Source organism: Micromys minutus (genome assembly GCF_963924665.1).
Source record: "Micromys minutus genome assembly, chromosome: 3".
NCBI classification, from domain to species: domain Eukaryota; kingdom Metazoa; phylum Chordata; class Mammalia; order Rodentia; family Muridae; genus Micromys; species Micromys minutus.
In genome coordinates, this window is record NC_137972.1 from 27,339,990 (window position 1) to 27,367,094 (window position 27,105).

At 47.4% G+C, this 27,105-nt stretch overlaps 1 protein-coding gene across 26 annotated transcripts in view; it reads left to right on the plus strand.

Moving 5' to 3' along the window:
• CACNA1C (calcium voltage-gated channel subunit alpha1 C) overlaps nt 1-27,105 on the plus strand; it is a gene marked incomplete at its 5' end in the record, with an annotated part of 581,859 nt that overhangs the window by 81,716 nt on the left and 473,038 nt on the right. For 22 of the 26 annotated variants that reach the window (XM_080914128.1, XM_080914135.1, XM_080914132.1 and 19 more), the window contains one exon: nt 3,438-3,486. The exons of the other annotated variants lie outside the window; for them this stretch is intronic. In XM_080914128.1, coding sequence (XP_080770254.1) covers nt 3,438-3,486 — 49 coding nt within the window. Of the gene's footprint in view, nt 1-3,437; nt 3,487-27,105 lie in introns of those variants that run through there. 26 annotated transcript variants of the gene reach the window in all.

Here is a 27,105-nt window from a genome sequence, read left to right on the forward strand (position 1 = left end):
TGTCACTGGCACAGGGAAAGACTTGAGAGAACACTTGTAGCTAGGGTCAAAGCTCTCAGGGAGAGAGGCAGGCGGCTACTCCCCCCCATGCCACCTCCCACATCCCTGCATCACAATTCTAAATGGTCTCTGGTGGGTGGAGAATTTGTTACCTTGCAACAGAACACCAGGGCTGGCTTCCAAAGTTAGAAAGTGGGATATAGGCGTACTTTGAAGACTGAATACTTAGAAAACACCTCTCCTTTTCTTTTTTTTCTTTTTCTTTCTCTTTTTGTGAAAGTAAACAACACACTAACAGCTGAAAAGAGGAGTGAAAAAAGAAATGGAAGCAGCTCGGAGATAGTATTTGCCTACTGACAGGAAAGTTAGGCTGCCAATCAAATGTGTGACTCCAGCATACAAGGGTTTTATCCACAGTCTCACAGCATTTTGTGAAGTACATTCTGTAGTCAGCTCTACCCCCCCACCCCCACCCCCCTTGGCCCTCCTCTCAGCAGAGAGCAAGATAAATGCAAGAAAATGAATTTGGTGTCAGGTTCTCCTGGATGAAGTCCCAGTTGGGTGCCCCCTGGCCATGGAACATGAGTTTTAGTTTCCTGCATCTATAAAATAGAGACAATAATTCCTACCTTATGCTGTAGCAGCGTGGAGTCAGTGAGGCAATGCCTGTAGAGTATTGTTCCATGGCTGGCACAGGGTATGTGACAACATTAGCCATCACTCTTCTTGTGCCACAGGGCGCAATGGGACTGCAAACCAATTTTATTATTGGTTTATACAATCAGCCACACTTGCCCTGAGATGTAGTCCAATAAGCTCCCCAAATGGGACTGTGTAATTTCTAATTTTCTTCCGTAGACTGGGAGGTTGCAAGTTGAGTAATCACATACCAGGATGGCAAAGACACACCCCTTAGACCAGCAACTGCAATAACCAAAAAAAAAAAAAAAAAAAAAAAAAAATTAGATCACCATTAGTTTAATACCTTTCCCGGGGTTGGGGTGGGGGCTTGCATATTTACCTGGTGCCCAAACCACTGCATAAAGGAAAATGAGGAGTGGTAAGGCTTTGGGCCTCAAGCAGTGGCCAGGGAGGCATTTTGAGATGATTCAATGAATGGTACTCCTGAAACTTCTGGGGACATTCAATGATTCATTTATTCACTCACTATGAATGTATTAGGTACTTACCAGACATTGCTCTATATACTGATGATTGACAAGACACTTGCCTTTGAGGAGAGAGAGAAAGAGAGAGAGAGAGAGAGAGAGAGAGAGAGAGAGAGAGAGAGAGAGAGAGAGAGAGAGAGAGAGAGAGGAGTTGAGAACTGCTGGGGCTGGCAGGTTGCATTGTTACTGAGGGTAAGACTAAGAGTGGAGGACAAGAGGTTTGTGTGTTCAGTGAGTGTGTGCAGGTGAGGGGATCATTTCTGGGGTGCTTGGAAGACCAGCAAGGGAGAGCCTTAGGAAAGTGTGTGATGGAAGTGGTACCCAGCTATTCCTGTAGTCCTTTTAGGATATTGTCACTTTCAGTAAGGTGACAGAGACCACTGGAGGGTCTGGGTTAGAAGAGCAGCCTTTGAAGTGGATTGTTCCAACTGCTTTGAGGAGCTACTGTCTGAGGAGAGGAGGGTGTTAGAGAACTAGCCACTGCAGAGCTCCTGGTGGAGAACGTTGGTTCAGCTATGGAAGGCAGCAGCAGAAAAACCGAGGGGAGGTCACACCTGTCTGGGGTGAATTCTGAGATAAACCGATGTGAGGTGGTCGGAGAGATCAAGTCAAGATGACTCCAGAGTTCTTACATGAACGACTAGAGGCATCAGCTGAGTTGGGGGAAGGCTGTGTGAGGAGCAGGCCTAGACATATGAGGTTTGATTCTCAAGTGGAGAGGGCAGGTTGGCTGGCAAATGGGTCTAGACCGGAGATGTGCGGCTGATAGACACCTTGCCCTTGCTTAAAGCCACGTAGATGATAGAGTCCTTTAGGGAACCTGGAGACAGGGAGTGAAGTAGTCCAAGGGTTGATATCTAGATCGGGTTTCCCAGTGGTAGGCCCTTCCAGAATGGGCTCACCAGCCCCATCTAGAGGGTCGTGCGCGCAGGAGGTGCCATGCTGTGACAGCAAGAGTCAGAGAGAAGTGCTTCATAGCTCCCCGCCAGGGTGGCAGAAATAATTAAGAGAAGTAGATAAGTAGACATTGGCAGAACACGTGCTCGCCTGACCCCAAGGAGGGAGCAAACCTGGCTGTATTAATCTGTTGAGACATCTGGGCACCACCGCTGCCTTGCCCACGAGGCTCCGCCTCTTGGGCTCTTTCTCTCTCCCCGCCCATCTGCCCATCCTCGCCTGTATGTGTCACTTCTACAACCGCTCTGATTGTAATCGATCAACAGAATTACGGCTCATTTTGCTGTTTCGGTTCTGTCGATGTGAAAGAGGCCGGGAGTTGGGCACACTGTAGTCCGTGTTGCCGGGATTCCCCTCCCAGGCCTTGCTGGCGTGGCGGAGCCCCCCCCCCAGGGACGCGCGGTAGCCGCGGGGCCTCGGGAGGGTGGGGGTCTTGCAGCCGGGCTCTCGGAGGTGTGTCCGCGCCCGAGCCCGTTCCCAGCCGTCGCGAAGCCAGGGGGTTCTCGCGTGGCGCCGTCGCTCCACTCGGGCTCCGGTCCCCGCCGCGCGCCGCCGCCACATCTGGAAGCGTTCAGCTCGTCTGCTCCGGCGCGCCGGGCGGGCGGGCGGGCGGGCGGGCGCGGGCAGGGGCGGGCGCGGGCGCGGCGGGGCTGGAGGGAGGAGGGAGGCCGCGCCGCGCTCTCGCGCCCGGTGTCTCCCTCTCGCTGCCTCTGCAGAAACAGCTCCCTGCCAGAACGGCGCTCGGCGCGGCGCGGCCCGGAGTGGCGGCGGCGACGGCGGTGGCGGCGGCGCTTCCCGCGGGCTCGCCCTCAGGTGTTCGCGGCTGCCGTCGCCGAAGATCGCGGGTCGGGGCCTCGCGGCGATCGCCCTGGGCAAGCCGGAGACGCCTCGGGCCCCCTGGCGGCTTGGGGTCCACCCGGCGCCGCGGGCCCGCCGCTCTCCCTCGCCTCGCCTTTGCGCCTCTTCTCGCTCTGCCTCTCCATTTATTATTCTTATCATCATTTTTATTTTCAAATGGTGTGGCCGCCAGAGGTGCGGTGCTAAATTCTTGGAAGGGGCCCGGATGTACTGAGGATGCATTACAATCTCACGAAAGGAGGCGGTAGTGGAAAGCAGCAGTTTTTGGTGTTTGGTGCAATAATGGGGATCAGGTAATCACCCGAAGGGAGCAAGAACCACTGCGGATCCACGGCTTCCTGGATTTGCGCGAGAGCCGCCGGCCTCGGAGGAGGGATCCATCCCGAGCCGCTCGCGGCTGTTGCTGCATTTCTTCCTCTTTGTGGCTTCTCCTTTCCAAGCAGTTTTTGGCCAATGGTCAATGAAAACACGAGGATGTACGTTCCAGAGGAAAACCACCAAGGTAAGCGGGACCCCGGCGCCGCGCCCGGCTCGCCCGCGCTGCCCACGGCGGGTCCCGGTGGAGCGGCCCGCGCCGCGTGCGCGAGGGGCGCCAACGCCGCGCGCGGGAGCCCGCGGGAGCCGGCCGAGTCGCCGTGCGAGCCGGAGCGGAAAATTCCCGCCCCTCCCCCTCCGCGGCCGGGCTTCTTCGGAGCATGTGGTTCCCATGAAATCCTGAGCGAGGGGGAAAGTTCCCCAAGTGTCGGCGCTGCCTGGATTTCTCGCCTTTGCCTCGAAAGCCGGCCGGCCAGTCTGGCCGCGGCGAGCCAGGGAGCGGCTGCTTCGGGGTCCCTTGCTTTGCTGGGGCGCGGCAGGGAACGCGCGCGCTTGCGCGCACCCCACGGAGACCAGCCCCGCGCCGGTGGCCCCCCAGGTCGCCCCGCGTCCACTCTTCTCGACGCCACTTCCTCGGGCAGTGCGCTTCGGGTCGCGGGTGGGGGTGGGGGCGGGGGCTGCAGCTGTGCGTCTCAGCGCGCCTCCTCTCTCCCAGCTCTCGGCTCCTTGGCTTCTCAACACCGCCCACCTCTCCACTGCCATTGACCCCAGTGCGAGCCCACGCCGGGTGTGTTACTGTTTGCACCCCAGTGTGGACTCGCACCTGAGGATGGAAAGCGGTTAGAAGCCCCAGTGGTGTGTGGGCTCTGCTTTTCCATGTTTTCAGGGAGTCATGAAAGGGTGTGACTAGCCCTGAGGCTCCATACTTAGTGTTCTCTAAGCATCTCCATCCTGGGCATCAAGTGTCACCAGCTCCCCTCTAATGGTGAATGGCTTTCGGGTAACTCCCCACTTCTTGGAAACTTTCTCCCCTGTCCCCATCGACAAGTTATTATTTTTGACATTGCTTAGTGGTTAAGGTGATCAAGCTGAAGTGTCTTCCAGTCCCAAGATGCCCTTTCTACCGGCGCTCTGCCCCGTTGGTTGACTGTCCCCTTTCTCTTTCACCCTCAGCAGCTACCATGTTCTTCCACATTGTGTCTTTTTTGCCTTGCCAGGGTACTTTTTAGTGACTCTTCAGAGCCCAGCCTCGTGGAAGTAGTCTCCAGGCCCTATTGGTACCTGGCCCCTTCCTCATTTTACCTACTGTCACCATTTGGGGACAGGGCCATTGCCTTTGCAGATTAAGGCTTCTGGGGAGCTGGCTTTACAGCTGGTCTTCTTTCATCCGGAAGCTGATTTGGGACCAGTTGTCTTTCTGCTTCCCATCTTGGGTGGCAGCGTTGAGATTTTGGCCTCCTTAAGAAGAAAGACTTGTCCAGCATCATGGGTACCAGGTCTTTTATGTCGTAAGAGCAGCCTGTCTCTGAATTACCTACCCCTATCCTTCATCTGTCCTCAAATCCCTTTCCTAGGTGATGGAGTTATGGATGGTTCAGGAGGAGGAGAGAATGAGACAGAGGAAAGGGTGATATTTTTGAAGAGTGGGGGTGGGCTAGCTTTTTCAGATTCTGCCCGTGCCTTCAGCCTAAGCAACTTGGCAGAGAAGAACCCAGCAGTGTTGTCCCAGCAGTTACTACCCAGGGCAAGACATCTCTGTAAAACAGGTATGCCCATAGTTGGCAAGGTCTCCTGGTAGTGTAGGATAAAGCCCTTCTCAGCTTACTTTCTTACTCTGCTTTCTTTCTTTTCCCACTTTGCTTCCCAACAGCATCCCTTAGCCCCTTGCAAGGAGCAGGTATTAAATGCAGTAGCAATAGCCCTACAGGTTCTGGAGAAGGATGTAGGGGAAAAGGAGGCAGCAGTGGCCAGCAACTCTACCTTTCAGGCAGAGAGCCAGCAGGCACTATAGAACCTGGATGCTACTCTCCCCCAGAGCTGCAGTGGTTACATAATTCACGGGAGCACTTTCGCCTCCATCCCTAGATGCGGTTCTTAGGTAAAAGAGCGCCAGGGTCCTTGTCCCCCAGCTGCCTCCCACCTTCTTTCCTTTCATTGGCGAGGCTTCTTTTGAGGAGGGTTGGGGAAGGTGGCAGAGGTGGGAAGGACAGACCTGGAGGAGTGTTATATTTACAAGAAGGAAGTGGCTGGCTTAGTAACTCATGGCTGATGAGACATAGTTGGGGGCTAGAGTTTCAGAAGGCAGGGAGAAGAGGAGCCAAGTGATGACCTCAGAACAGCAACGGTGACCAATCAGAGTGGAGAACCAAATAAGTTGCCAGGTGGCTGTTTTCTTCTCTCCTGACTGGCTTGGAAGGACTGAATGCACCTCCTTCTCACAGCTTTTCAGTGGTGTGTGTGCACCTGTGAGCGCAGGGTCAGACTGTGGAGGTCTGAGGCCAGCACCGTGAAACAACATACAAGTTGAGGAAAGGAAGGGCTCTGTACTCAGGCTTCTTGCTGGAGCTTCCATATGCAAGCTGCGCCTCACTTCTGCTCCCCTGTCAGCTCGGGTCCTATTCCAGCCTTTCCTGGGTTGATTATCCGGCGCAGGCTCCAGCTCACAAGTGAACTTCTTGATAGTGAGCCATTTAACACAAACACATCAGAATGTCCCCTATCTGCTGGAGGCAAGGCAGAAGGGAGGGGGAAAACACAGTGTGCTTTTCTTTAAACTACTCAGCCATACAAGAGAATAGCAATTATCATTTAAAATATGGTAATAATACAATGATCACAGTTAACTCTTTTCAAATGGTCCAAGAGCAGTGTGACTTGCCCCTCAGCTTGTGAAGCTTATAAGAAGGCTTGACTTGATATCAGTTTCTCCTTCTCTGCAAATTGCAGGGACAAAGCAGGAGAAAGGAGACCCCCCCTTTTTTTTTGTATTCCAAATGCTGTTCCTGGGAATGGCTGGGTGCTTTTCAACATACCAACACAGTATAAGAGAATCAATGATTATTTATTCCCATAGAACACATGGAATGATGACTAAACATGTGCACACAGAGAATTAGAGAAGCCCCTGGAAGCAGATTACATAGGACTTAACGTACCTCACTCTGGGTGTTATGCAAAGGAATGCTGGCTATACAGTCTCCTAATGTGTGTGTGTGTGTGTGTGTGTGTGTGTGTGTGTGTGTGTGTGTCTGTGTAAGTAAATCTCCTCATTCTGTAAGAGTAGTTTCCACAAAGATAACAGTGCTTTGTCAATATTGTGGTGATCCAGTACCCCTGCACCCCAACTACCTTTTAAAACCTTAGAAGTGATTTAGTATTTATTTCATCGCCTCTTCTATTCTTCTGCACTGCTTTTGGTGGGCTCGTCTGTGAGTAGGATATACTAAAGAAGCCAAAGGGAACACCAAGTGGAGGGTTTCCAGGCCTTGCTGATCTCTGGGTCCTGCTTCCTAGTATGAGTATAGTGTGTTGCAGGGGTCTGGATGTACTACTGACAATCTTGCAGAAACAGACTTCTTAGGACCATCAGTACAGCTGACTTCTGCCTCCACCAGTAGGTGGCGCTACAGGGCTTAAGAGTTAGGCTATGGGCTCCAGGGACATGGAGGTGAGGAAAGACACTGGAAGATGGAGAACCTGTTCCCTCATGGTGCAGAGGACCTTTGAAGACCACCATATGTCTTCCATGGCACTATTCACCAGAGACCTTGCAGGATGAAGGACTCCCTGAGTCCCTGAGTGGAGCTGCCCCTTTGGATCACTGAAGCATATTACACTTCCTTACCTCAGACTTCTGTTGACTTGGGGTGTAGACAGCGTGCCCCATAGAGGCTTGAAGGAACCTTGGGATGGGCAGCTGAACACATCATGGCCACATACTGATTTCCTTTATGATTTGAAAGGGATAGTCCGAAATCTAGTAGGCCCACTGTTGGCAAGCTAGACAAGTCTGAGATAACCTGAATATGCTGACCTGTGGGATTATAAAGTCCGTCAGCAGCCTCCAGCAAAGAGGCATTTCCTTCCCTTGGCTAAGGGGAAGACCAAGAGCTGTGGGCACATTTCCCCATCGATTTCCTCCTCAGCCATCTCCTGCTAAGCGGTGACAGGAAGGCCCTGGAGACCAAGGCAGGAAGTCACTGAAGTTCATTCTGCCACTAACTGCCACTTTCCAACTCCTGACACTGTCTTCTGGTCTCTGTTGAGTCATTATGGCAGGTTCCAGGAGGACCGAAGAACCTGGAGAAGTAGTGGGAGAGTGGCCGCTGGTGCTTTCTCCCCTTCGCCGTAGTCCCGCAGTCCAGTGTCACAGCTCTGGGCCGTGTAGGTCAGCATCCAGCCGTACCAGCTCCTTGCTGTCCCCTGAAGAATGGAGAAGATGAGTTTATTTCCAGAACAAACTAAAGAAAGCTCCTGGCCTGTTGGGGAAATCTGGCTGAAGACATTAAAAACAAAGACTGATTAGCAAGGTAGCCCGAGAGCTTGGTCTGCTTTTTTGAGTCTGTCTTCACTGTTGCTTAAGTTAACATAACGGAATCAAAAAGAGAGAGGCGTGGGGGAATCGTTTAGTGAAAATATCAGGTGCTAAACACTTAAGCATCATGCTAAACATTCTGCTAAATGAAGTGACATTGGAAGTCCTGGCTGTCAGCATTAAAGCTATTTAGTAAACACTTGTTTACTGTTCCTCAAGGTTAGGGACTGAGTAAGATGAGCAGTAGTGACAGGACAAGTGACAGACTCCCTTGGGGAAAATGAGATGTTGTTAGTACCATCTTGGAGCCCAGGGCCTAGGCTTCAGCTGGGCTCTTGCAGATGTAGCCGAACAGGGCGGACATGGGGATCTGTGGATCTGATCACTACAAGACCTGCCTAGGCCTTGCTGATTCCATGTAGCTGAGGCCAGGAGGCCCCAGCAGGCCAGAGCTGCTTCCACGGCTTGGAAACTCTTAAGAGGTAGTAGTCACCTGTCATGGCAACAAGCAAAGTGGCACTGACTCTGCTGTCCCCCTTTCCTGATAAATATGGGGCCCTGGGGGGCATTCCAGGACTCTGCTTGGGTTACCAATGTGTGTTATGTGGGAGGATAATCCCAGTGGGGTGACAGGGGGCCGAGGGTCACCTTACAGAGTGTGCAGTTGGGACATGACTGTCACTTTAGAAAGTCAGGGTCTCTAAATATGATGGAAAGGGACAAGAGGCCCAGCTGAACATGCTGTGTGCAGGGAGTTTGGGGAAGGTCACAGAGCAAACAGTTACTACCTGTGGACTTGAACTTAACTTCAGAGTGGACTTAAGGTTTTATAAGAGGGGAGGTTTGGACCTTGGCATTTGAGAGGCAAAGGAAGGCTGAAAACAGTCTGCTTCTTCCCCAGGGAACAGAAGGAATAGTTACGTTGGCTTTGGGCAGAGGATAAAGAAAGCAGAGGTTGACTGGCAAAAATCTCTGTTTCTACCCTTCCAAAACCCCTCAAAATCCCCACGATACCTTAACTGCTAGATGCTCTTGTGCTGTGGGCTGTGTGTGCGTATGTATGTGTCTGTCTGTGTGTCTGTATGTGGACACACAATGGAACAGGAGTTAGACTTTCTGTATTCATGTTCTTAGAAGGGCCTGCCAAACATGGGGTGAATAAGATGTTTCTTCAGCGATTACTTTCTAGGTTCACAGCATTTGATGGGTAAAGGAACCTCAGGAAAAATTTCCATTTTAATTTGAGACCCCAAAAGGGTGATTTGGGCTGGATGTTACTAGAACCTTGTCATAAGGCTCTATTTCCTGCTTTTTCCAGACCACTCTGAGGGCAGGCTAAGCGCCCATGCTGTTTTGGGGTTCCTGGTTGGGCTTTGTGCAATGAATTCCTGCTTAGGTACTGACTTCAGTTAATGTCCGAGGCATTAGATTTTAGGAACAGCGTTGAGAGGGGGTGGGAGATATTTCTCATTGGAATGGCTTAAAAATAACTTCCTAAACAGAGTAAAAGTCCACATGTGTCTGCAGAAACAGAATTTATGATTTTGTGCCCCCTCCCTAGTAGATGTTTTTTCAAAGCTGTTTTTGTTTGGGGACTTCCCTTCTGTACCAGGTTCTCTTGGTTTGGAGAGGTAGAGTCTCTGAGTTTGAGAAAACAACACATGGAAACAATGTTGACAGCATTTCTCAAGGGTTACTGGAGGCCCAGGTACTCCAGAATTTTAAAGATGAAAACATAAGATCAAACAAAAGTCTGAGTCAGACCGGCTTATACCTGAGCAATCAATGAAGAAGTGAATAAAGCCAAAAACCAAAACCAAACCAAACAAAAACCCAAACCAAAACGAACCAGTCAAGAAAGGTCTGATATTTTGACATTGAGAACTCTTCTTGAAAACTGTCAGTAACTATTGGTGACTTATCAGTAAGATGCTGGGACTAAGTCTCCATCTGCATTGTTATTGCAACTTGGGGGTCAGGACATGGTTGTGCAGGGATTGGGGTCACCTTACAGAGCCAGCTGACATGTCACCTTCTTGCAGACACAGCACATGGTTCCCTGCCTTCAGTTTTAAGTCCAAAGCCAAATGGGCCCATCTTAGGATAGGCGGCTGTGTACAGACGGAAGTGGACGGGTGCTTACTTGATGCTATGTTCTCCTTTCCGATGCTGAGTTCATTATATCTCTTCACCACTGTCCTGTTTAGAGGGACAGACAGCTTGGAAAGAAAAAGACTTTGCTTCAAAAATGCACCTTGCTTTTAGAAAACAGATCAAGTTCTTCTTCTTCTTCTTCTTCTTCTTCTTCTTCTTCTTCTTCTTCTTCTTCTTCTTCTTCTTCTTCTTCTTCTTCTTCTTCTTCTTCTTCTTCTTCTTCTTCTTCTTCTTCTTCTTTTTTTAAATTGCTAAAAGTCCTGGTTGTTTGTAGAGAAAGAGACACTTATTAAATGGGGGAAGGGCTTAAGTGTTCCATCGTAAGTTTCAGGATTAGCCTTTTCATTTCCTAAAATAAGATCAGTCCCATCATTAAAGAACATGCTAGGAACCCTTTGCGTCTACTTTGCAATTTGTGTTTTGGTCCCGAATTTGTAGAGCCATTAATGTTTTAATTTTTATGTAAGGGGAATCCTTGTACTAAAGCAATCAACCTTTTTATATTTTACAGTGGGCCAGGAATAATACCTAATAGTCACTGAACACTAGCATGTTTCAGCTACAATTCTTGGAGTGTTACTTGCTTGTGCTTAGTATAATTCATCTTTATAATGAGGTGGATATATACAATGTTTCCTATGATGTTGAAACTATGTCTGTTGGAATTTAAAAGAACACATAAAAATTATTTGATAAATTTTTCATTGTCAGATCTGACTTAAAAGTATATGAAATGATCAACTTCTATAGAGAAAAGGGTTATTCTGTGGCAGAGTCTCAGAAGTCTATTATCCCTGTGCTTTCTTGGCTTTGGAGCCTGTGGTGAAGTTGAACATCATGGCTGGGGGTATGTGTAAGAGGAAGGATGCTCACTTTGTGACAAAGAGAAAAGAAGGGGTTAGAGTTCCAGTATCCCCTTCAAGGGTTTGCTTCCAATGACCTAACATCCTCCCACCAGGCTCCACTTCCTAAAGGATTGATACATTTATGTTGAACACACCAAGGCCTTTAGGGACATTTCAGATTGCAATGATAGCAATTCTTGGGGGATGAATTGGAGAAGAAATATGCTCCCCACTTTGGAATAAAACATTTGTATCCTCATGGAGCTGCTCTCAGACTTGCTTCTGTGAAAATGTTTTGGAGGAAGAGCCAACATCTTTTCTAACAGGGGCCATGAGGCCTTTCCCTGGCCTCTCCTCTCCTCAACCTGTGTTCTGGCTAATGACTTAGTCCAGGCCCCTTTGAGCCCTTCAGTTCAGTTAGAATTATTTCTGAGGCCTATGGAATGTAACCTTGTTCTAGCCTGTTCTTGGATAGTTCTTGGTGACCCTCTGGGGAGACAGACACTCTCTGCTCTCTAGCAGACACCTAGTGCATTGGCTTGACCTTGTCACGAACTCCACAGCATCACAGATTACATGTATTTACTTACTTAATTTTATTTATAAATTTGTTTATTTGAGACAGGCATAGACTTGCTATGTAGCCGAGGCTAGCCTTAAGCTCCTGGTTCTTCTGCCTGTATCTGTCCAATGCTAGGATTGCAGACATGTGCCATTATGCCTGGGCATGTATTTTTAAATAGCAGCTTTGTTGAGATACAGTTCACAAGTCATACCATATATCCACCCACTGCAGCTTTTAGGGTATTTAGAATTTTGAAGTCATTCCCCACTATCCCAAACAGCTTCACTGATCTTAAAAGATCTTACTCCTGCTTCGGTAGCTTTTAATGCTTAATTGACAGCAATGATAATTCCACAGGGAGAGTTATCCACGTAGATAATACATGGTAGTACACAGAAGTATTGGGATGTTTGTGGTAACCTGTGTTTTGGTACCTGCTAGGAAAGGAAAACTCCATTTCTACCAGTGCAGGGTCTCTGGCTGCATCAACCACACTTCAGGGCAGGCCCCATGCCCAATGAAAAACAGGTGTGTGTGTGTGTGTGTGTGTGTGTGTGTGTGATTGTGTGTGTGTGTGTGATTGTGTATATGTATGCTTTTGTTTTAGCTTAGTTTATGTTTTTATTGAGAGTTCTTTGACTGTTGTTTATTTTGGATTTTCATTTTTTTTTTTTTTTTTTTTTTTTTTTTTTTTTTTTTGTTGAGAGAGAGGAGGGGGAAAGAAAGAGAGAAGTTTGGTGGGTAGAGAGATAGGGAAGAATCTGGAAAGAGTAGGGAGAGGAAAAAATATGACCAAGATATGTTGTATGAAAAATTTAAATAATAAAAAATAAATTGGAAGAGCATATACATGGGTTTAACATATTTTTTATGTGCGTCTGTACTGCTGGGTCTAAGGGACTTACAGATTACTATAATCTTTTAAGGTCTGTCTTGTAACATGGGCTGTTTTAAACCTGCAACCGGGCAGCACTATGTTCACAATACTGTGCAGTCCTCACTATTCCAAAACGTCTTCTTTGCCTCTAATAAAAACTCTACAGCCTTCAGACAGTGTCTCCCTGAGCCCCTACTCCCTCCCATAGTCTGTTGATATTTAAGCAACTTTCATCTGTATGCCTTTGCCTGTTCTGAATACCCCATGTTCTTTGGCTTCTGGCTCCTTTGCATCGCAGAGTGTCTTTGAGTTTCAACCAGGCTGCAGCATGTGCCAGACTCCATCCTTTCTTTTGGCCGGATCCTTCTCCATCAGTCCATTGCAGTTTCTTTATCTGCTCGCCTATTGGCTGCTTGAGCATTATTACCACTTGTGGCTATGACTGTAACTCCCTGCTGCAGGCTGGACCGCAGGCACACATTTGGTTTTCTTTGGGTCTGAATTGGAAAAGTAACCATTTTGCTGGCCGTCTCCTTAATGTGGTTCCCGGGTTTGAATCTTCTTGGCTGAGAATTATGGCCTTAGGAAACCCCACTGGGTCAGGAGTAGGGGTCCAGGGCAGCCACTGGGTGCCCAACCCCTATATCTGAGACTCCACATTGACTCAGTCAGGCAGCTGCTGTCTGGTGAAGACTGCCCATTCCTGTCCCATTTTCCAGATAGAGGAGCTTTCACCCTAAGCTCAGCTCTCACTTCCCTGCCCACAGGCTCTGTAAGTCCACAGGAAATGGGGATCGGCAAGACAAAGCTAGTTGCTGTGTTTCTGTTCTCTTACAGTCTTGGTGGATTGTGTGTGTCAGTGTTGGCTGAGTGGTGGCATATGGCCTGCGGATGAGGCGTCTGCCCCTAGCTATACTTCGAGGAATAGCATCTCAGGGCTCTTACCTGTGCGTGTTCAGCTAAGAACTGGGCAAGGAGGAAGACAAAAATGGTTTCTTTTTCACTCTCTGGCTGCATCAACTACACTCCAGAGCAGGCCCCACAGCCAGGAGCACTTGGCCAGTGCAAAACAGATGTGTGTGTGTGGATCATAGAAAGAGGAAAGCATAAAAGGAGAGAGCAGGGTTGACAGACCACCGGAAATAGTGGCATGTGCTGTGGGGTGATGACCAAGTGACTCTGGAAAGCCACTTTCTAAACTTGAGGTAATCATTAGATTGATTAATTAATTGATCATTAAAATGATTAAAAGTAATTATTTTACTTGAAAGCAATAAAGACAATCATTGTGCTTCTGCCTTGGGTGCTGAGCTTGGATGATGAGAAACGAAGCAAGTGCTCATGGCTACCTTGGCTGTGCCCCTGTGTGTAGAGGTGTGTGAGGGCCTGTGAATGTGGGTTGACCCACACACTAGTACGTTCCGTCTTGTGGGGCTCTGCCTTTACTTTCCTCCTGCTCTCAAGCCCAGGTGCGTCTGGCCCTGTTCAGAGTTGGAACATGGTTGCCGTGTTACTTGGGTTTTTTCAGGTTGGTGTTGTGGTTGCCTTGTCTGGCTTTAGCAGATATCCTGGGTATCCAAGTAGATTTCAACGACTCAGACTTTATGTTTGGTCTACATGGGGGCAGCATCTTACACTTCTGTTTTTCAAATATTTTAAAAGGCAAACAGTTTGATCTATGCCCAGCTGTCTGAAAAACAAGGAGATAAACCTTTTGAGGATAACTGCCTATGTAGTGTTTCTGAAAATGGGCTATCTCAGAGCAGCTGTAATGAAGACAGTCCTAAACAATTCTCCACACAGCATGGGATGGTTAGTCATTAACAGAAAGTTACAAGGCATCTACTTCTTGCAAGGCAGTTTGCTTACAGGATCTCTAGCTTTAAGGCTGTAGGCTGTAGATATCCCTCCTGCCAACAGAGATAAGCCCACATACACAGACACACAGACTCTTTAGCTGTATGAAAATGCAGAATAGGCTTGGTGTTACAAGGACACTTGGTGTTAAAGTCTCTTTAGAAGGGTACAATGACATAATAATTAACTCCTCTCTAAGTTCTTGTCTGTACCCTTATGGTATCTCCTCTCAGCCCTGATCAGAAATGCTTCTTTGGATAGGTAGGTGGCCATTAATACAACTGGTCAACCTGCAGAGAATAAGAGACTGTGGAGTGTTCATCTCTTACTGTGACATCTACATCATACACCTTCTTCCCAAAGTTCAGAGATCATTGAGGAAAAGAGGATGCAAAGATTATAATAGCCATAGGTAGTTGACATCTTCAGAGAAAGAGTATTGACAGACAAACACATGAACTCACAACTGTTGGGACTACATGCACAAGACCTATACAAGATCAAGCTGGCCAAGATCCCAGCATGTCTGAAGAAGGTGCTCACGAAGTCCTACCCTTAGCTGAGGTGCTATTAGTAGTTACAGCTGATGGTAGTGGAGAGAGTTGGTTTTCTTTAAGGATTTGGTTCCTGAGAGGGTATCCATGCCTCATAGGAAGTTCCTACACCTATGAGGATATAGACAGTGTTAAGTAGACTCAATGGGTTTAATTTAAGTAGAGTGCATAAAGTTGGAACTGAAAATTGGGGAGGTTAGGGGATCTGTTTGTGAGGAAGGAATGGGGTGGATTGGTTAAATACATCATATGAATGTATGCAATTCTTAATTAAGACAGAGAAAGATACCATCTGGACAATTGGGATGAATAGTGGTGGGAGCTACCTTGTTGGAAAAAAAATGGAGGTAAAGATAAGAGAGAGACATATTCCTGGCACAGAAAGCAGTAATGTGTTAATGGCACAAAGATTAGGTTTTAAAGGAACTCAGTTAGCTAGATGAATTTTGGGAGTATGCAAGGCCTGATGGGAAAGAAGTTGGGAAGGGTGGGGAAGAATGACTGTGGAGGATCCTGTCTGAGGTTAGAGCTTTTGTTCCCACTTGTTAGACAATGGAAAGACATTCAAAGTGAGTGAGGGGTTCGAAGGGTTGATGGTGAGGCAGGCTTGCTAAGGCTGTGGCACAGGCCTGTTCTGGGGTACATGGCGTTTTCCTAGCAGGACAAGAAGGAGAAGTTTTCCCAAAGCACAGCCAGAGGAGCCCCTTCATAGAGTAGAATTCTTTGTAAAAAGGTGATGGTTGATGGGGCTGGGAAGATACTTCAGTCAGCAAAGTGCTTTCTGTATAAACACAAGGACCTGAGTTCAGATCTCCAGCATCCATATATAAGCCGGGTGTGGTGACGTGTGCTTTTAACCCAATGATGGGGGTAGGTGGGGTATAGAGGTGGTTCCTGAAAGCTTGCTGACCATCTAGCTATCACAGCTAAATTGGCGAATTCTAGGTTAAGGGAGAGACTTTGTCTCAAAAAATAACGTGGGAGGCAGGAAGCATGAACTGTTGGTTGAAGTGCTTGCTATGCAAATGCTCAGATGCCAAGGTGCATGTAAAATACTGAGCATGACTGTGAGTAGCTAATGGAGCACCTGCAAGAGGTAGACATGAGGATCTCAGGGCTGAGAGCTTATGTGAGCGCTAGCATCAGTGAGAAACTCTAGTTCCAGAGAATGAAGTGTAGTGACACCTGACTTAGACCTCTCTCTCCACAAGTACACCAACCTGTGAGTGTGCCTGTGCACACATACAGACAGGCAGACTCTCTCTCTCTCTCTCTCTCTCTCTCACACACACACACACACACACATACACACACACACACACAGAGAAACACACACTCTCACACACACACACTCTCTCTCTCTCTCTCTCACTCTCTCTCACACACACACACCCACACACACCCACACACACACACAGTGTGATGGCTGTTTTTTGTTTGTTTGTTTTGTTTTTTTATCAACTTGACACAAGCTAGAGTCATCAGAGAAAGAGCCTCAGTTGAGGAAATACCTCCATAAGATCCAACTGTGAAGCATTTTCTCAACTAGTGCTCTGTAGAGGAGGACCCAGCCCATTGTGGATAGTTCTATCTCTGGACTGATGGTTCTGGGTTCTACAAGAAAGTAGGCTGAGCAAGCCATATAGTCACGTGACTTCCTTTGGTGATGAACTGTGGTGTGCAAGTGTAAGTTGAATGAACCTTTCCTCCCCAACTTGCCTTTTGGCCATGGTGTTTTGTTGTAGCAATGGAGACCCTAAGTTGATAGTTGAAATTATGGAAATGAGAAAAATCACCAGGGAGAGAACAGAGAAGGACCAGAGCCCCTGTGTTAGAGACAGGAAGAGGGGATAGTGGCAGAAATGGTGGCAGTAGTATGGGACAGGGTCAAGATGAGATGATGTCTCGGGAGCCAGTCCACAGTCAGTGCTGGATGAAGGGGGTGGAAAGGAAGAGGGGAACTGGGAGACTCCCTGAGTTTGATGGTTTGGGCATCATTTGGTCTTCACTGGCTTTAGGGTAGAGATGTTGTCCATCTAGACTGCACGCTGTGGAGGTATGGGCTCTAGTTCTGGGGCTTATCTTGCAAAGATTCTGGTTGTTAGTGAGAAGGCGTAGGATGGTTGGAAAGGAAGAACATGGAGCCTGTTGATGAAGAAGGCCTGGGAGAAGAAAGTAGACAGCAGGTTATGGGCAGGAGTGGAAGCTTAACCCCAAGAAATAAGGAAGAGGTTTGCTTTCAAACACAGATATCAAAAGGTGATCAAGTTTAGAGTGGCCCTGCAGGGAGAGCCTGAAGCTTGCCCCCCCAGGGTGCTCAGGAGGAATGATGCATGCAGGGGATGGGACAGAGTGCAGGCTGAGGCTGAGGAGAATCAAGCAGGCAACAGAGGGACTTCTAGGGACATCCAGAGAAGTCACTAAGGCTTCCCAAGTTCCTGAGGGAGCTGGCTTGTGCTAGAGGCCAGCATTTCTAGTGAAAGGCTTTTCAGTGCTGTGTGGCCAAATGAGACAGGTACTAGCCAGGCCAAATGGGCAGAAGACTCTGGTCCTTCCAGGAGACAGGGCAGCTAGAGTCAGTGTTGGAGAATTGGGATGGCTCTGGCCAGTCGAAGTGGCTGGTGGAGTGGAGGGTCACAAGACATACAGTGCAGGCAGAGGCTTGGAAATTTAAACCACACAGCCTGCCTCTGCTCCCACAGTTAGCCTCTTGACATTCGTTGTGTGAATGTACGGGACAGGAAAGTGTTTATTGGGACGCTTAGAAAACAAGGTGCCAAGCTTGGGCAGCAGGATGGTATCAGTTTCAGGAGGGGGAGTGTGTAGTTTGAGTCTTAACTGTCCTCCGAAGGTCCATATGTTAAAGGCTGCTCTTTGGTGGTAATTTGGGGAGGTAGTCATCTCAAGAGGTAAGGCCTAGTGGGAGGTCTTTGGGTATTTGGAAGCATGCCCTCCAAGGGAGTACCCAGATCCTTTTTGGCATCTTGGTTATCAGGCAAGTGGATTGGCACTACGAAGCCCTTCTGAGCTGGTGGAAACTAATGCACCAACTGGTCATCGGCTGAAACCTCCACACGTCTGTAAACCAAAACCAATGTTTGCTCTTGCCAGTTGGCTAACTCAGGGATTTGTTCCTGGAATAGCTGCCCATCCATAGGCTCAGTGTGGGGGTAGGGTGCTGTATAGGTGTGCATGTGTGTGTAAGCAGAGACACATGGAGAAGAATCTCATTGGCCTCACACTTTGGCCTTCACAGCATCTTCTAGATGCTGAAACCAAGTTAGAGTGCATGGCTTAGAGACCTAAGGCTATGTTCAGTATTCAGATCAAAGGATTCAGGTAGCTGGAGACCTGCTGGAGAGGGATGACTAAGGACAGTCATATGATGTCCATCCAAGCAACAAACGTGATATCGTGGGAATGTGAACACAGAGTTTGCTCTGCTAGTCCCAGTCACAGGAGTCCCGTGTGACAGGAGAGAATAACCAGCAGGCAGTGCCACCCTTAGGATCTCCGTCTGGGAACCACTCACCTCCATCTTCCCTCCTGGTTTTCCTTCGTTCCCCATGTACACTGTCCTAACCTTCAGATTAAAATATTGGCTCTCCAAAGAGCCTACTAGCCCATGTGGTGTTGAAGCCCTGAGATTTTATGTCCTTATAATTATTGCAGAGTATCAGATCCTGGGAACAGAACATTTTATTGCTTTTTCTTTACCCTCACCACCTTATAACACTGTAACCAAGATGTTATGACCATGGGAAAATCTCAGTTTGGACCCCTTAAGCTTTGCAACACTCAAGTTTCACTGTAATTGAGAAAAAAAATTATCTGGAGTGTTCCATGCAAAGGTTTGAGTGTTGGATGCCAAGGACAATATTAGAACTCCCTGGATGCCAATGGAAATACATTCTGGATGGCTCTGGCCTTCCTCTTTGCAGGAGGGAGTTAGTGGTCATGAGACACCCATTAGGTGCCCTTGGAGCACCTAACTCAGAAATGTGTGCAGGGATCTGGGATCGAGAGTCAGGCTAACTCATTAGTGGGCAGGAAGGGGCATGTTTCCCAGAAGTCGAAAGACTTGGGGGTTAGCTCCCAAGGCCAATACCTCTGAGATGGGGGAGCTGGTACCCATACTCAGCAAGTTCTCTGCACTTGACAGTGCTGCTGGCTTGAACAGATAACAGTTTCATCCTCATCTGATGGAAAATTCTTACCCCAGAGGACAATCCACATGTGTACAGTGACGGCCATTGTGAGAGGCACACAGTCCACCAGCCTCAGAGCCTTGCTGTTTGTCTTTCTTGGTAGGGAGAAGCCATACTTGTTTGACATCCTTGCTTTGAAGTGTCCTTTGACAGCTGTCCGAGGAGCTGCATGGTCACTGGGCAGCTGCCGTCTCCTCTGGAATTTTACTTGCCGAATGTGGCCTTATTCTGGTGAACACGAAGGGCAGTGCTTACCCACCTCTGCCTTATGCTGAGTCTGGGCAGTGAAAAGTGGGACTGTTCTTTTGCTTTCCCACTTAAGTAAACCTGGGCAGAATGAAATGTTTTTTATCAGAGTCAGTTGTGGCATGAACTCAGGGTTCAGATGGACAGGCGTTTTCCATTTCAGTTGTTGTCACACGCTGGACAACTGGCCTTGCTATTTCTTTTGAGTCTGGCTTTCGTAAGACAAAGGGGAAAAGGAAATCTAGAAGATAACATCCCAAAGAAATAGTACTCTGTTGAGAGAAGCGGAGGGATGTACAGAATCTCATAAGAGGAGGAAAAAGGCTGATGGGTTGGGTCCCTGCTGCAGGGAGAAGCAGAGATGTGGGGTGGGTCACGATAGGCATCTTGGTTGTCCTACAGTCCCGGAGCATCTGAGGCTGTTTTCAGGCCCATTGGTAGACTGACACAACTACTTCTGCTAATGGTTATGTTTAGGTCATGATTGGTTTGGAAGGGGATTTGCTGGATATGGTGGCTTAGGTCTGTAACCACAGCATTTGAGAGTCTGAGACAAGAGAATCAAGAGTCCTGGGACCAGGTTACTGAGGGAGATTCTGTCTCAAACAAAACTAGTCTGGGCTATCTAGGGAGAGCCTGGGTTAAAAAGCAAGCAATTGAACAAGCAAATAAACAAACAAAACAAAAAGAGGAACTGAGAGGAGAAAGTGTTTATAACCAAGATCATCTAATTTCTATCTTCCAGGCCTACAAGTATCCCAACAGGAATTCTAAAACCTGGGACTCTGAGGGACAAGTTGTAAACCCTGGCTCCACCATCACAAGTTTTTTGATGTGCAGGGGTGTGTGCATGCATGTGCATAGAGCATGTGTGTCCTTCGTGGGTGGGGTTAGCAAAGTGTGTGAGAGAAAAAAGCAGAATGTGGCTTAGCTTGAAATCTCAGGATGGATGTTGTCACGGTGCAGCCATATCTGGAGTAAGGACATTTATGTTTAGAGGGACTTTCTCTCCTGTTTTAGTATTGGGGTTTTTGTTTGTTTTGGTTTATTTGGTACTCTTCTTGTCAGTCGTTCTGAATCCTTCTTGCCCTGCCTCGCACTAAGAACCTGGTTATTCTTTTAACTCCATTTACGATTTAAGAATGGCAAAAGGATGGATTGAAACACAAGAGAAGAAAACCTGCTTCTGGTTTCTTTTGTATCATCAGCTGCATGGGGAAACTGTAAAATGGGCTCACTGCTGAAAGAATACTCCTGAGCTGAGCTTACACTACCTACAAATGTTTTGAGGCTGAGCGGGAAGGATATAAAACATCCCTCTTTAACTGGCTGAACAGTGCCAGAGGGCTTGTGGCTTTAAAGGTGTAGGACCCACAGTTCCTCTGTAGCGCTCTGCCTTGTTCCTTTAAGACAAGGTCTCTTGTTGAGCCAGAAGCTCACCCTTTGGCCTGACCCCCTGCATCTGCCTGTCTCTGCCCTACAGGACTGAGGGGATAGATATGTGCAACCATCCCCAGCTATTTACAGGGGTGCTGGAAACGGAAATTCATATCCTTGAGTTAACACAGTAAACTCTTTACTCGTGGAGGCATTGCCCTCTCCCCCTGACTCATATTTCTGTAGCTTCGTGTATGAAACTACTGAGTGATGTTGATTCAGATATGCACTAGTGGTGACTAAGAAATCACGCCCACTTCTTAGAAAGTCTTAGGGAGGATGACTTCCTGTATCTTGTATTTCTTCCTTCTGGATTCTCCAAAATATTCTCTCTCTCTCTCTCTCCACACACACACAATATATATGTATATGTGTATGTGTATGTGTATGTGTATGTATATGTATATCTATATCTATATTAGGTTTGTGTATATGGAAGCATATGTGTGTGCACGTGTGTGTGGCTGTCACTACTGAGCTAAATTCCCAGCATGCCCCCTCCCTCATACGCCCCCCTTTTGAGATCAGATTGTTAGATTATCCAGGCTGGCATTGAACTTGGACCTGGCTTCTTTCGGTCTTAGACTCCTTAGTAGCTGAGATAAAAGGCCTGCACCACCTGGCCCAGGCGCTTATTTATTCTGATACTAGTTTGTTTATACAGGTGTATAACTGTGCCAACAATTATTCTACATCAATTTAAAGATAGTCAGCCGTTTTCTGGACTCTGTTGTTTACATGAAATGTCTGCTGTCAGTTCTAGTCTGAAATTTTAAATGAGACTGTCTTCGTCCTCATGGTAATGCAGTTATATAGTGTTGTATTAAACCCATAGGCATTGTTCATAGCCTGCTTGGACATGGTAAGTGGTAAATTCTACCATTTATCTTATAAAATGTATACATCTTAGTGGGTAAAATATAATGTATCCATACCGGATACATTGTGTAATGTTTAAATTGGGTTCTTATCAAACATTGCCTGTCCTTAGTTGGTTTTATTCTCCCAAATCTCTATTATTAAACTACATATTGACTAGGTGTGGTGGTGCACACCTTTAATCCTGGGCCTCTAGAGGCTGAGCAGGAGGACTATAAACTGTAGGCCAGCCTGGGTTTTGGAGCAAGACCTTCCTCAGAAACCACGCTGCCCCACAATCTCTCCCCAACCCACAAAAACCTAAATCAAGGAAACAAAGTCTATACTGAACGTCTTTCTTTTTTCTTTTTTTCCTTAAATGCTCCTTCACGTTCTCACTGTCTCCTTTTGCTGTGACTGTGCCTTCTTTCCCACTGTCTTCTAATCCACCAGCCTCCCGCCTTAGAGTAAGGTTTGTTTTCCATGACATTTTGTTCCTAAAAGCCCCCTTTTCATGTTGGTTATATAGTGCCTCCTCTTTATGCTTCTCCTCCGTCTTTCCATTTTTAATCATTCAGAACTCTGTTTTGTGGGCGCTGGCTCTTGGGGAACAGCGTTTTTACTGTTGAGTCCATAGACATTTGTAGACTGTGTGTCATTTCTTCATGCAATATGAACATGCTGAAGTGATCCCTCCTGCCCTGTGACTTCTGCCCTGCATTGTGCCAAGCACCTTGAGTTTTGGATGTATTGTGCCATTGCTGCGTTGCATTAGACTCCAGTGGGCATTTTCGGTCTTTCCCCCCATCTGGAAAGTGTGTCCAGTGTTGACTAGTTGATTTTAGTGCTGGAGCAAACTAGTGCTGTGAGTTTCATCTCACAGGATCCCGGTAAGACTAGTAGCATACATGTAGAATAACCAAGTTCAGTGCATGTCCCCAAGTGACTTACTCTTTGATTCTTGGGTTCACATTAACTCCATAGGACCCCCTGTTCCTGGTCTTTGCTATGATCTTTGCTGGCTTCACTTCCTACTCACACCCAGGTTTTGGAAAAGTCTCATCTCAATAATTGGGAGGCATTTATGGTTAATAGCTTCACTAGTCTGCTGGGATAGAGGCAAACTGAGGGAAGGGCCTGAGCCATTTTTCCCTCTGCCTCTTTTCCGAGCAGAAGCTTCCACTGTTAGGGAGAGGGGAACAGCGAGGAACTAGGGCCAGAGAGCTTTCCCTTGGTGGTGTTTTTGCCTGACTTTGGCTGGCCGCCATCTGCCTGTTGTTAGCCAGCCCACACTAGCACTTCCTTAGGGCATCTTTGTGAGTTCTCTGAGGGCTCCTCCTGGACTCTTTCACATCACCGAGAACCCTGAAATGGTGATGGTGATGCAGTCTCTGGCAGAGCATGGTTCACTTTTGCAACCTCTTCTTGAGAGGCAGCCTTCTTGGGAAGAACACTTTCTAGTGGCTTGAAGCCAGCTGCTCTGTATCATCAACTCCGACTGGTGGAGGACACCATATTTAGTTAGAACTCAGAGTCGGGCTGTTTCCCATTGTTACCCTGCCTCTGTGCTTTGCCAGAAGCCCTGTGGAGGATTCTCTAGGTAGAAAATAGGTACCATCTTGGTTTAGTGCACCATCCAGACTCAGCGTGTAAGACAGGAGTGCTTCGGGAGTGTGCTCTGCTCTGTTACATTAGGAGGTTACAGGTTCTGTTGCTTGGAGGTGTCATATAGGGCTTGGGAAGCTAGCCTGTTTATGGCATTGTCCTCATTCCTCAAGAGGCCCACACTGAGGCCCATATCCTTTCCTTGGGTAGCAGAAGGAAAAGGCTGAGTCCATACTTTGGCTTTCTGACCTCTATGTCTCTAGCTCTGTGCTTATATAGATTGTGTGGCTGGTAGAGGGATAGTCTCAGGCCCATCTCAGCTCCGCTAGTCCTTCAGCAAGGTATCTAGCCTGTGTCTCTGTCGTGGGAGGAGCATGCTATTGAAGGATTTTAGGCTTGGGACTCAGGCTAGGACTCCAGGATAATAGGAAAAAGTCCAAGTTAATGCCTGTTTGTTCATCTTTCCTGCTTTTCCTTGGGCAGGCAGGAGGAGGCTTTAGACCCTCTTTACTAAGTAGAAGTTGCTTTTGGGTCTGGGCTTTATGCCAGAGCTTAGCTTTGGCCCTATGCTTTATGGTCTACCGGCTGCATCTACTGAGCCATGTAGAGCCTCTGACCCAGCCATGGCCCATGGTCCTATGACCAACCCTGCGCCCTGGCTTTCTCAGTGGTGCCATCTCAGCCATTCACTCAGGCGTTCCCTTCTCACTTCCTGCCCTGGAAGGCTCTCCTTTCCTTTTGAGCATATGCTAGGTCTGAGTGTTAGGACCAGAAGGATGGCTCTGTGCTCCATAGCCACTAACAATACTTGTGTTCCCGTCACAAGGATGTTGGGGGGGGGGACCACAGGACAGTGGCAATGCTTTGAAAGTACGGAAACAGTGGGGGTGAGATGATGGGAGCGACCTCGCTTGGTTTGCTAAGCAGTTCTCCCGAAGATCGGATGTTTACAGACACCGTGTTTATTATAAGGAGAAACTCAGACCAATGCGATGTGAGGTTTAGTAGTGTATTTCCTTAACTGAAGCTCAAAGCCAGTGAGCTCTGGGCTGCATGATAGAAAGTCCTTGTTTATAGATGTTTAACCTTGTAGGTTATTAGCTCATTGTTCCTTTCCAAGCCTTCTAATAGAAAAGATACATACACACTAGATCTAAATTAACACAGGCACTTAGGACAGTAGGTGCGTTCATTAGTTTTATTACTTTAACACATACCTGAGATGATAAACTTATAGAGAAAAAGTTATTTTCATTGTAGTTTGGGAAGTTTGAAGTTCAGCTGGTTCTATAACTAAGCTCTGGCTCTGCCTCTTCTGGAGCCTTTAGCGATTTAGTTTATCATGAGAGGTTGTATTGTAGCAAAAATGCTACTTTTATGGTCAGGGAGGGGAGGAGTGGAAGAGGCGAATTAAAGGAAGGGAAAAGAGGAGAGATTGGGGTCTCAGTGTCCTCTTCAAGGACACGATTCTAATAACCTAAGATCTCCTACTAGGCCTCAAAGTTTCTTTTACCTCCTAATAGCATCAAGCTAGAGAAGACCTAACACTTGGGCCTTTGGGGGAACATTCAGAATCAAGCTAAACTATAGCATTAGGTAAATTGTTCATGTCAGGTATATACCATACACCGGGCACATCAGGTTAACATCCTCTGCGCTTTTCTAAGGGAAGCAGAGTTGGGAAATTCTAGCAGGTGTCAAATCAGTCTTTTACCAGTGTGGCCTGAGTGCTTCCTTGCGACTCCGCATAGCCCTGGTGGAGGTCTGTACAAAAATGATCAGTTGGCAGCAGGCATTAGGAACCAGCAGCTACTAGACAGGTAAAGTGTCAGGGACATTGATGGGTGAAGCAGATAGGAACCTGCCACACCAGAGGTCTAGGTCCCTGGTGTCCCTTCCTGTAGCTGCATTGTTAGAAATGAGCAAACCCCTGTACTCTGAAGATCTTACAGGGTCCCAAGCACCATTCTGTTACCTTGAGCTTATCAAGCACAAAAATCCCAAAATCTGTAAACACAGCAGCTTTTGGCAAGGTAGGTGGGACACAGTGGGAACGGCATTCTGTGATGTTGAAGGCTGTCTGTGTGCTGATGGGATTCCACCTTTGCTTGTTACCTGCAGGTATGTTTCCTGCTGCTGTGGAGCTTTCTCACATCGCCCTTGGTAACCCAGAGCTTTTGCCCTTTACCTCTCTTTCCCCATCGCAGAAACAAAGGGAGAAAGCAAGGAAAAGGCCTCACAGCTGTGGGCTTCCTCTTCCTCCTCCTCCCCCTGGTAGTCCTGGGTGTGTCTTAGATGAGCTTGGCAGTCCCTGGAGGTCTACTGTGTAGGGAATAGGCTGTCAGAGGAGACCTGTCCTTTTAAGGAAGTGGCTAAGACTCCACTGAGAAGGGCTGGGCCACCTGCGCCCTGCTCAGAGAAAGACTGGAATTGGCTACTTACATTGTATATAAGTTTATCATTTTATCCTCTCTCTGAAGTATATGCATGTTCAGCCTTTTCTCTAATTGTGAAATGAACAATTCTGTCTCCTAACCAGGAATTTCGGGCATCAGCAAATAAGTTCAGGGAAAATGAACGATACTCAAAATCAGGCTGAGGACGATTCTATTGAGCCAGGCTTTTCAAAATAAGGCAGAAGAAATACCCAAGGTGACAAGTAGCTTTTGGATTTGTAACTGGTCAGCACTCCCTGGACTGCTATGTTAAAAAGAATTTAGCATTGCTGCTAAGTCCACAGGAAAGCCCTCGGTGGCAGATAGTGATGTCTGCCAGAGACAGGGTAAAGATATGTAGCCTGTCTACATTTTGGCCATTGACTAATTACGGCACTCAGAGACAGACAGCATATCTATGATTTTGCCAATCCCACAGAGCTAGAGAAGAGTTTATGTTATGTTTTGTATAGTTGCTTGAATCCATCATATCTGTCAAACACGTAGCCCATTCGATCAAAGTAAATATCAGTTGAAATATGTTTGGTACGATGTAGAATAATTAAAAAAAAACCCCTATTTTATCTTTTATTCAGTGATGTGATAAACACAGACACAGTTTCAAAGGTGAACTAAACCCAAGAGCTTCTAATGGCTGGTGGGGGAGTTATTTAGTTTTAGTGTACTTTCCTAAGTATTTTCAGGCCAGCCCACATGTACTGTCTCTCTTTGTTGGCGCTTGACCCTTGTAAAAGCTTTGTTTCTGGTGGGGGCAGGAAATATATTCAGATAACCTGACTTGCCTTAGTTAGCATGGTCGTCAGCAAAAGGTGACAGTGATCCTGGTCTTCTTGCTTGCTAGGAACTCTCAGGGACCTCTCTGGGGTCTTCTTGAGGGGTGGAAATTTCCATCCTGTTGGTTGTTGAGGTGATCTCTCCAGCAGGGCTGTATTCTGGTGCTGGGACTCAAAATAGCTGTCTATTCCCTGCTTACGAGGCTGCCCTTTTTATAGCAAACTGATGAGTTAGACCCTATTGCTTTGATAACATACTTTGGGGTTTATAGGATGGAAATTTTTGCTTGGAAATGAAAACAGCCCATAGCCACTCCTGCCTCAAAGTCGGCAGCTAATGCTGTGAGTCACCACTTACTGTCTCTGGCACTCATGGGGGGCCTCTCTGTGGTCCACCTAGAGTGGTCTGAGTTTGGCCATATTTGGCTCTCTCAACCCCTTAGCTTTGGAAGTGTCTTTCAACCTGCCAACACCCAAGTGTGACCTGAGCAGGCCATGCATTTAAATGGCAAAACTTCGAAGAGAGCTCAAGTGGAGGCTGCCACTGCTTTGGGACCATTTACTTAACATAAATCAGCTCTCAGGGTGCAAGCGCCTTAATACATTCCTTTGCTTCTAAACAGTTTGAAGGCCTGTCAGCCGGCAGTTCCTCACTGGTCTCCTTAGCCTGGGCCTTCATTTAAATTTGTTTCTACAGCTGGGAATGAATCTGGTGGCTGCAGTACATGGTGAGGGGGTTATTCTGAAGAACAAGGTTCTTGAATTCCATCCTGAGCTGCTCATGGGGACAGACACAGCATGAGCCTTCAGCAACTCTTGGCTGAATACTTCACACCT